Source organism: Elephantulus edwardii, unplaced genomic scaffold, assembly GCF_000299155.1.
Source record: "Elephantulus edwardii isolate Elephantulus edwardi_28Jun2011 unplaced genomic scaffold, EleEdw1.0 scaffold00126, whole genome shotgun sequence".
Lineage (NCBI taxonomy): Eukaryota > Metazoa > Chordata > Mammalia > Macroscelidea > Macroscelididae > Elephantulus > Elephantulus edwardii.
In genome coordinates, this window is record NW_006399876.1 from 7,530,572 (window position 1) to 7,541,312 (window position 10,741).

At 49.7% G+C, this 10,741-nt stretch overlaps 1 protein-coding gene across 1 annotated transcript in view; it reads left to right on the forward strand.

The window, feature by feature from the left end:
- The first annotated feature begins 634 nt into the window (after positions 1-634).
- The window catches only part of LOC102849515, a 36,517-nt gene continuing 26,410 nt past the window's right edge, over positions 635-10,741 (forward strand). Inside the window, exons 1-3 of the mRNA XM_006893410.1 lie at positions 635-745; positions 897-992; positions 1,139-1,250. Of these exons, the coding sequence (XP_006893472.1) occupies positions 649-745; positions 897-992; positions 1,139-1,250 (305 nt within the window). The 5' untranslated portion in view covers positions 635-648. The remainder of the gene's footprint in view (positions 746-896; positions 993-1,138; positions 1,251-10,741) is intronic.

Sequence of the window (10,741 nt, forward strand, 5' to 3'; positions counted from 1 at the left end):
CTGGCCGACAGCGAGGGGGCAGTCTCTGGGCGCAGACTGTGAGAAAGAAGAACGGAGAACCCATGGGCTTCCCAGCCAGGTCTCCTGGGCTTGTGGGGGTGGGGTGGGAGCAGGGAAGGAACTGGATTAGCGTGGCCGCTCCTCGGACCTCCAAACCTGCCCCCACAACGCTCCTGGGCCAAGAGGCCGGCGGAAGGCTCCAGTGAGGCTCTGGGGAGCTACAAAACGGCCACGGGGATTAGTGAGGCTGAAAGAACATTTGCCTAGGAAGGGCAAACGGGAAGTGAGAGGCCGAGGAGACCGCTCCCGCAGTCCCGGGGGACCCAGCTGCGGACCGAGGGGGGCAGGCAGAGGTGGGGAAGTCTGAGGCCTTTTGACAGGTCCAGCAGCCCACCCGCCCCTTCCCCGCGCCGCCCGCCATTGGCCAAGCCGCGGCTCCGCCCTGCACAGCGGGCCTGCCATTGGCTCACGCCTTTCCTGTTTGTGAGCCTGTGGGGGTGGGGAGCATCACCCTTGGAACCTGCCGGACATCCTCCCTCCGAGCGTCTGGGTCACCGCGTCTGCCCAGCGCTGGCCCCTTCTCGCGCTCAGCAGCTGTCTTTCTCGCCCCTGGCCAGTCTCGCCCTTTTGCCTGCCTGGGTGGCCGCCATGGGCCGGAAGCGGCTCATCACTGACTCCTACCCCGTGGTGAAGAGGCGGGAGGGGCCGGCCGGGCACAGCAAGGGGGAGCTGGCAGCTGAGCCAGGTCTCTGAGGTGTGGGGCAGCCGGAGGAGGAGGGGTGCTGTGGCCCCGGAGGAGAGATGGGAGATGGGAGGGAGCGGCTAGCATGACCAGGTAGCTACAGGACAGCAAGGGACGTCCGAGCGCCCGACCTGAGGGGAGCCTCATTTTGCAGGGGAGGAACCCCAATTCCCTGGCACCGACCTAGACGAAGAGCAGCTGGAACTGCTCAGGCAGTTCGACCTGGCCTGGCAGTACGGGCCCTGCACAGGTGAGCGCCGGCCTCAGGGGCCCCCTCCACGCCCCAAGCCCATGCCCTGCCTGCTGCTCTGGACAGTGTCCCCGCACCAGGATGAGGCTCTGGACACCCTGTGCCTTCAGACCCCATGAGATCTCCTGTCATCTTCTCACTGGCAGGGATCACACGGCTGCAGCGCTGGCATCGGGCAGAGCAGATGGGCTTGGACCCTCCCCTGGAAGTACATCAGGTGCTACAGACCCACCCCGGAGACCCCCGTTTCCAGTTCAGGTCAGAGACAGGTTGGGAGCAAGACATCCAGAGATCCTGGTCCTAGGGGTTGGGTTGGCCTCGGGGAGATGTGGGTGCAGGTCTAGGTCCTCTTCACCCTCTGTCCTTGCTGAACAGGCAGAAAGGCCCTCCAAGGAGGTGCTCTCCGAGCTGTTGCAGGGAGGGCGAGAAGGACTATGGAGTTGGCCAGGGACAACAGCCAATGGCTAAGGACTGGGGTGGTTAAGATCAGCTCACTAAAGGGCTTCCTGACAACTTGCGGGGCGTGTCCCCTTTTCACCCCACCTTCCACAGCCTCTGGCATCGCTATCCCCTTTGAATGCTGCCCTGGACCTCCTGCCCCGTGACAGTCCTGCACCCATCACAAACTCTGCTTGCAAGAGCCAGTTGCTGCTTGCTCAGCTCTGCTATGGAGAACATGTGGCAGAGAAGACAAAGGCCTGAACTGTGGGTCTCCATGGCCCACCCCTCCCCTCCAGCCTCCAGGCTCCAGGAACTCTTCTCCAAGCCCATGCAGAGGAAGCCTGGTCTCCCTGCCTAGATACAGAGTGTCTGTGAGGACAGGACCTGAGCCTACCACACCTCTCCCTAAACACTGGGACTCCGGGGAGGAGTGTGATGCACTGCGAACAGCCTTGGCAGAAGCCGAGTCAGGCCACTGAGGCTAAGGTGCACTTCCTCTGTCTCAGGGCAGAGACTGGCTGAGCACACAGGGCAAGGATGCTTATCAATAAAAATCCTGGAATGCTGACCTTTAGACCCTCAACGAGGCCCTGTGTTGGCTGGCAGTTTCCAGCAAGAGGGTAGTGGGAGTGAGTGTAGGTTCTGGGCCTGGGAAGTCAGGAGCCCTAGGACACCCAGTCGTCGCCAGCACTAGGCAGCATCTGGCGCCACCTGGCGTTACACAGGGGAACTCCTTCATTGACAGCCAGGGGAATCTCACCTGGGACACAGGGAGCCTACCTTGTGTTGCTCACCCCAGACTTGGCTCCTCGGGAACCATTCCTCAGAGACCAAACAGACACACACATTCTCAGCAAACATTTCTGCTTCTCATAATGGGAGCCACCTGGATCCAAAACAGGCTTAGGGGAGAGTCTCAAACTGCTGGACCTGCTCAGAAGCAGCTCCTATGTTGAGGGGGTTGTGGTGGAGAACTGGCTGGATCCAGAAACAAAGCTTAGAGGCCCTTAGACAGCGTCTGACAAGGAAAATGAATCAATGTTCCCTTCCTTCACTTAACACATCAGTCTCCATCATGGGCCAAACAAGAATGAGATTATTAACTCCTCTGACACAGGCCTACAGAGAAGCCAAATAGCCTTTTTAGGGTCTATTTCATTAAGTGCTGGCTATGTTTCAGACTTTAAATATATATTCTCTGTAATCATCCTAAAAAAGCTTCATAGGAGATTTTACAGATGAAACAGAAGCACAGAAAGGTTAGATAACATCCAACATCATAAAGCAGGGAAGTGGCAAGACAGGAGAGTCCATGTCCACTCAAGCCTATGTACTGGGCACCTGCCAGGGAATGCTTGCTTAGGCACCGAAGGTCTTGTGTGCTGTTCTTAGTAGGGAGGAGAAAAAAACAAACATGTCAATGTCATGTGAGGTGGGAGAAATAAGGGTCAGAGGATGCCAGCACACCACTTTAGAGTGGTCAGGACGGCTGCCTGGGGAGGTGGCATTTGAGCGGAAACATGAGAGATGTGAAGGAGTGTGAATGTGCACATACGCTGACATTCTAGGCAAAAGGCAGAGCAAGGGCAAACCCCAGAGCGAGAGTGTGTCTGTCCATCAGCGTGCATGGAAGCCACCGTGGCTGGGCAAGGGAGTGGGGACAGCATGGGAGAAACAGCACAGAAGTAGCAGGGAAGTAGGGATGGTCTTTAGGGCCTTAGAGACCAGAATAAGAGATTTGGATTTTATTCTGAGAAGGGAAGACGCTGGATGGTTTTAAGCCAAAGAATGACAATCAAACATTGAGAACATTACTTTGACAACTGGTAGAAAATGGATTATTGGATGGGTGGCCTGAGGCAGAAATAGCTAACTGAGGTCGTCAACACGAGAGGTCCTGGTGTTCTGGACCACAGTGGGCAGAAGTGGTAAGAAGTGTTTGATTCTCTATTTGAAGGTGGCATGGACAGGACTTGCTGACTGGTTAACCGTGAGGTTTAAGAAAGACAATCAAGAACTCCTAAGGTTTTGGCATGGGTGACCAGAGTTCCTATTACTTTCAAAATGGGAAAACTTGTGGGAAAGGTGGGGTGGGGAATCGAGCACTCTGTTTCAGACATTGAGTTGGAAGGGACTGACACATCAAGGGGAAACAGGAGGAGTCTGACCTGAGAGTCCAAAAGGCTGGAAGAGGAGATGCAGACATAGGTGTTTTTAGATGGTGTCTGAGGCCATAAGAATGGAGATGATGTAGGAGTGGACAGAGAGGTAAGAAGCAATGGGAAGAGAGGGGTCATCCAGCAAAAGAGATGGACGAGGAGCTGGTAGGAATGGAGGAAAACCAGGAGAGTGGGGGCTCCTTGGGAGCCTGGCCAGAAGGACTTCAAGGAGGCAGGATTCACTAATGGTCTCAGGTGTTGCTCAGAGACGGTGCGCTAAGAAGCCTGACGGCATGTGCTAGACTTGGCAACCAGGAGACTACTGGAGACAGGACAGTGAGCAGTGGGCCCACAGCCTGACTAAAGGGGCCTCAGGTAGGCAGTCCATGTGGATGTACTGTGGATGCAAACCTTCAGGGGAACTTTTTCACTCACAGAGCAGAGAAATTGGGTGGAACCAGAAGGAAGGTGGATCAAGGGAGGGCTTTTTGTGTTTTGGGTAGATCAATATCATAGCACAATTACATGCTGAATGGCAGGATCCAGTCAGGAGGGGAATTAATGATGCATGCTTGGAGGCAAAGGTATGAGCATAGTCTCAGGGCCAGGAATTAGCACACCCCCTGGAGAGAGGAAGCCAGGCCGAGCATGTGGCCAAATGCGGGCTGAAGAGCTACAAGGAGTCACAGGCTGTGAGGCCCAGGGCTGCTGGGGAAGAACCTCCTGGCTGCAGTGCTGTGGCTGCCACCTGCCAGGATCATGCTACATGCAGGGATCTCACTGCATCCTCAGAAAGATCGCCTGAGGGAAGTATTAACCACAGTTTAGAGATAAGGAGCAAGGCTGAGAAGTGGAGTGAATTGCTCAGGTCGAATACACCAGGGCCTGAATTCCAACCCCAGTCTATCTGGCACCATGTCACCGTCCTGCTCTGCCCCCTGCCACCCATGCCTGTGATTTCATTAACTCGTTAAGCCCTATGTGTGTGTGTGAAATAAAAGACAGGTGAAACAAACACCATCGACGAGAAAGGAGATCCTGGGTGGTGGCAACAGGCAGAGTTCAAATTCACTCAGCAGCACTTCTGAAGACAGGTCTAGTTATCTAATTTTTAACATTCCACCACTCATAACCCTGAGGGGCAGTTCTACTCGGACAAGCAGATGCCAGGTACTGGGTCAACTCAAAGGCAGCTGGACTGGGAATGTCCAAGAGGGAAGCAGGCGTGGAGCAGACACAGTCCTCAGGAAGGAGCGCCCTGTGGGCCAGAGAGGCCCGGCCCTCCTGGCTGACACAGGCCTGGGCGTAGGGACCAGACATGTCCAGCCTCCTGCACACACACCTGGCCCCTGGTGCTCACAGCAGCTGGGCCTACTAGGCCTTCCCTGCACACTGAATGTGGACCCCAGTGGGGCAGAGAGCCCTACAACTTGGTTTCTCTGAGCATTCTTACTAGTTTTTGTGATTTACCCTGAAAAATCTTCCTTCACTTTTTCATTCTACTCCTTGATATGCCTGGAATAGTTGTTTCAACATAAAAATGTATGAATCTACTTAGTATCAAGTTTAAGTTTGCCTTCCATGTCTGGCCTGTGGCTGGCTTCTCTCAGAAGGACCCATGAAGGATGACAGAGTTAGCAGGCTGATAGTGACACTCCACAGGGCGGGAAGGGGCTGAAAGAAGAGGGTGATGGGGATGAAGAATGTGCCCAGGGGACAGGTATGCAGCTGCTCTGGCAGGGCATGTCCTCTCCGAAAATCATCATCATCATTATACATCATGCTGCGAAAGGTGGAAGGTCGGAGAAAGAAGACCCTCAACAAGATGGAAGTGACTGACAATGAGCCTATGTGTATCAGAGATTGGAAGGATGACTCAAAATAGGACAGAGTGCAGATCTGTTGTTCATAGGATCACTATGAATCATAGTTGACTCAAAGGCACCTAACAACAATAACATATACACAGCATTGTTATTTATCTTTACAGTAAGTCCTAGAAACAACTGCTGTCCCCAATTTAAAGAACACTCAGGCACAGAGAAGCTGAATACATACCCAAGGTCACACAGCATTTTTCTCTCCATGGCATCATTACTCTTGCACGCACCAAAGCTCAAAACTTGAGTCACATATGATGCCTCCTCCCCATCTGTCCTCCCAGTAGCAAGTCTTGCCAGCTTCCTTCATAATGTCTCTCATGGCCTGACATTTCCATTCTCTCTGCTCAGCCAAGGTTGCCGGGCAGAATGTGGTTCCAGAACCTGCAAGCTGAGTCATGGGAGCCAATGTCTATGCGGCAGGCTGGTGTCAAGCAAAACAGCTCTTAGGCCTGAGCCTGAACTTTACTTGTGAAGGTTTCTGAGCAGGAGAGAGAGAAGAGAAAAATAATCATTCTGAAAGGCATTCTGGAAATCATGCTGGCCAGGTAGGAAAGGAAGAGGAGGAAGCTCCTACATACTCAAGGCATGGACTGGTGAGACTTGGCTAAGCAGAGAGAATGGAAAGGTCAGGCAGCAAGAGATGTTACAAAGGAAGCTGGCAAGACTTGCTACTGAGAAGGACAAATGGGGAGGAGGCATCATGCATGACTCAGGTTTTGAGCTCGGGTGGGTGAGGGAATGATGATGCCATGGAGAGAAAAATGGAAACTGGAAGTGGAGGGATGGGGGAAAGCGATCCTCCTTCTACATGTTTTGTGTGAGATGATGGCAGGACTCCCAACTGGAAACATCTAGGAGGCATGGAGCACAGAGCCCTAGTCAGCAGTGGGGTCAGGGCATCCAAGGCCACGGGAGCCACAGAGAATTGACTCCAGAATCCACGGGCATGGGTGGAGTTCCCTGAGAGGAAGCGATGGGAAGAGGACGACTACTTTGGAGACTTTGCTCTAGAAGAAGGTGGAAGTTGGCCCAAAATGTCAAATACTGAGTGGTCCACTGATACAAAAATATCGAGATTCAGAGTGCTTACAGACCAAATATTGCTGGTTCCCAAGAGTGGGTGGGAGGGAGGGGAAATGGGGCTCACTGCTTAGGGACACAGCATTTCTGCCCAAAATTTGGCTCTTGGCCACCAAAGCTCCCTTACTGCTCACAATTTGGAAATGGATGATGGTGAGGGTTGAGCGACATGATACTCAATGTTACTGAAGTGTACACTTGAAGAATGTTCAAATAGCGAATATTTGGATACATATATATGTATTTTTATGTGTGTACATGCGTGTGTGTGTGTGTGTGTATATTTACCATAACTAATATCATATAAAGACAGCTCTGGCAGCTTAGTGGCAAGAAGTTACACTGCTGACCCAAAAGCATGTGGTTCAGATCCACCAGCCGCTCCGCTAGAAGATGGGCAATCTCCTCCTTTGTGATTTACAACCTCTAAAAACACTCTGGAAGCTCAGCTAGGAGTTGGTTCCAACAAGACAGCAAATACGACAACAACATTACGTGAAGGAGGTCTGGTGACTCAATGGCCTACTGCCAACTCAAAGCCACAAACGTTTGAATCCACTGGCTGCTCCGGTGGAATAAGATCAGAATTCCTTCTGTGGGATTTACTGCCTCTTAAAACCTGCTGGAGGATCAGCTATGAGTCAGTTCTGACTTGACAGTACATAACAACTACAATATTATTCAAATATCTATTTTTACATTTCAACATCAGGAAAATAAAGTCCTCACGACTGGACCAACAGACAATATCATGGTAGATGAAAAGAAGACTGAAGTTGTCAAGGATCTCCTCTTACTTGGACCCACAATCAACACTGATGTAGTAGCTGTCAAGAAAGCTGAAGATGTGTTGCATTGGGGAAATCTGTTTCAAATATGTCGCATTTAAAAATCTGCTGACAAGGACTTCTCCAATGTGCTACAACTGACAAAGATGTCTGTTTGAAGACAAAAGTGTGTGTCTGATGCAAGCCAGGATATTTTCAATTGTTTCCTATACATCTGAAATTTGGACAATGATTAAGAAAGACAAAAGGAGAATCAATGCCTTTGAATTATGATGCTGGTGAAGAATATGAAACATAGTATGTTGTTGTTGTTATGTACTGTCAAGTCACCTGAGACTCATAGTGACCCTATGTACAACAGCCTTAAACCCTTCTCTGTCCTGTGCCAACCTCACCGTCTCCGACACACCTACCCCGATTACCCCAGTCACTGAATCAATCCACCTCATAGAGGGTCTTCCCCTCCTGCTCTGTCCCTCCACCCTCCCAAGCATGACGTCCCTCTCCAAGGACTGGTCCCTCCTTGCAACATGTCCAAAGTATGTCAGACAAAGCTTCAGAATCCTTGCCTCCAAGAAGCAGCCAGGTTTCACCCTCTCCCGAATGAACCTGTTCGTTTTCTTAGCAGTCCATGAACTGCTAAAAAAGAACAAACAAATCTATCTTGGAGGAACTGCAACCAGAGTGCTCCTGAGAGGCAAGGCTGATGGAGAAACTTTGTCTCACATACTTTTGGCATGTTGTTAGGAGGCAGTGTTGGAAAAAGACATGTGGGAAAGGTGTGGAGTCAAAGAGAGGAAGTCCCTCTCTGAAATGGTCCATCACAGTGACTACAGCAATGTGTGTGGGCATGGCAGAGACAGTGAGGATGCAGCTGGACAGGGCAAGGTTCCGACCTGCTAGTCAGAGGGTAGATATGAGTCAGACACAACTCAATGGCACCTAACAACCATGGCAACAAAAAAATAAAGAACTGAAAAGAAAATGAAAAAGCTAATGATGTTTCCACTGAAAAAAGTCAATAAATGGATTTTTTCATACTAATGAGTAAGAAAACATTAAAGAAAGAAGACAGAAGTCCTAGCAAGAGAGTTCATAGTAGTGAAAGGACAAGCGATCCAAGACTGAGGACTGACATTAGGGGAGGTCCGAGACAGCTGTCAGTGGAGTGAGCTGCCAAGAAGTCGCGAACAGAGGAGGGAAGTCCAGGGACTCACAGGCGGACAATGGTTTGCCCTTGCTATTCTGCATTTTCCACCTCCCTCTGTCCACTGTGCACTTCTCCCCAGACTCCCAGGCTGTCATGGTAACCACCAGTGTCACACCCATGATTGAGGGCCACACTGATTCATGCATTATTGACTCAGGTGTGGCAACACTGATCCACCCTCAGACAAACTCACTAGTACCTTGAAGGTTTAAGGAGCTAATTTACCGAGAAACTAAAGTAAACAAGGGAAAGGCACATGTTCTGAATTGGTTTAGGAGCAGAACAGAGCTACAACAGTGCCAGCTTGAGGCTGATCTGGGGCTAACACCGTCTTGAGGACTTACAGGATCCAAAAAATGACTCCGAGTTTTCTCTGCGTAAGGCCTCTGGCCCATCCACATGAGCCTAAACGAGGGCAGGACTTGTGCTAGTCACTGCAGGCGCAAACGACTCGAACCCCAGTCTCTCCTGGCCTTCTGTCTCTTTAAGGAAAAAGGACTTCCTAGAAGCTTCCTTCAGGATGTCAGCCTTCTAGTGCAGATCACGAGGGTGCCTTCTGCCTCTCCCCTGGAGGTTCCCATGGTTCTCAGTCCTACAAGTCCTCGCCTTGACTGTACTACAAAGAATGTGTGTCTGTGGAACTAAGAGATCACTCCTCTACTTTCCATAGACACTTACAGGCTTACCCTGTTACAATAAGTAAAAGTTGGCTACATAGTAGACATACAAAGCTGACAACCTTCCACTTCATTCACACCTGTGTGAGCATCATTTATATGCCTGGTGTAAAGGTCACTCCTACTCACCAGTGAACTTTGGGCTCTCTCTGCCACTTCTTATGGGGCCCTGATGCTGTTGTTAAGTGCCACTGAGCCAAGTATGACTCGTAGTGACCCTGTTGGTTAGAACTCTGTCCTTTCCTACACCATTCTCATCATCCTTGACACCATTTGAATCCATTGCCACAGAAACCGCATCAAACCATCTTGTTGGGGGTCTTCTTTTCCTTTGCTGACCCTCCTCCTTCCCAAGCACAATGTCCTTTTCCAAGGTATAGATTCTCCTAACAGTAGTCCAAAATATGAGACAAAGCTTTACCATCTTTGTCTTCAAGGAACATTCTGGTTGTACTTTCTCCAAGACATATCTTTGTTCTTCTGGCAGTCCATGGGATAGTCACCTCTCTTCTCTAACAACACAAGTCAAAGGCATCAATTCTTCTGTCATCCTTATTAACTATCCAGCTCTCAGATACACAGGAAGTGATTGAAAAGACCATGGCCTCAATCAGGAGCACCTTAGTCTTCAAACTGACACTGTTGCCCTCCAGTAAGTTGAAGAGGTCTCTGAATGACATCCCAACACAATACGTCTCCTGGTACCAAGTGTATTGATTATAGATCCAAATAAGATGTATTTGTTCAATCTATTTTCCATCAGTGATGATGTTGGCTATTAGCCCAACAGTGAGAATTTTTGTTTTCTTGATACTGAGATGTAACCCATATCGAAGGCTATTGTTGTTGTTGTTGTTATGTGCCGCTGACAACAACCTTATGTGCCGCTGACAACAACCTTCCAAGCAACTTGGACTTCTTTCTTCATTACCACTGGTTTTTGAGTATATACTACGTCCTGAAATGGCTCAGCACTGGCCAATTCTTTGTGGAATAGAGACTCTGTATAATCCTTCCATCTCCTTTTGATTCTCTCTCCCTCATTAATTATTTTGCCTCTAGAATCCTTCAGTATTGCAACTTGAGGCTTGAATTTTTTTTCTTTAGCTCTTTCAGCTTGAGAAATGTTGAGTGTGTCTTCCCTTCTGGTTTTTTAAATCCTAGTCTTGCAAAAATATAAGGCCCCAGGAATTGGTGGAATGCCAGTTGAGGTGTTTCAGCAAACATACAGCCCTGAATGTGTTCACTAGTCTATGGAAGGCAGTTTGGAAGACCTGGTATTTCTTTCGAAAGTTACTTGTTTAACCTCCTAAGAGAGATTCATATTTATTTGTTTCCGCTCCCCAAATGGAGGTGCTCTGAGTGTGGAATTATCAAACAATATCATTAATATCACACACAAGTAAAATCTTGCTAAAGGTTATTTAAAAGCAATTGGAAAAGTACATTAGGAGGAAATTTCCACAAATCCAAGCTGGATTCACCCGAATAAGCAAAGCACTCCTTAAGAA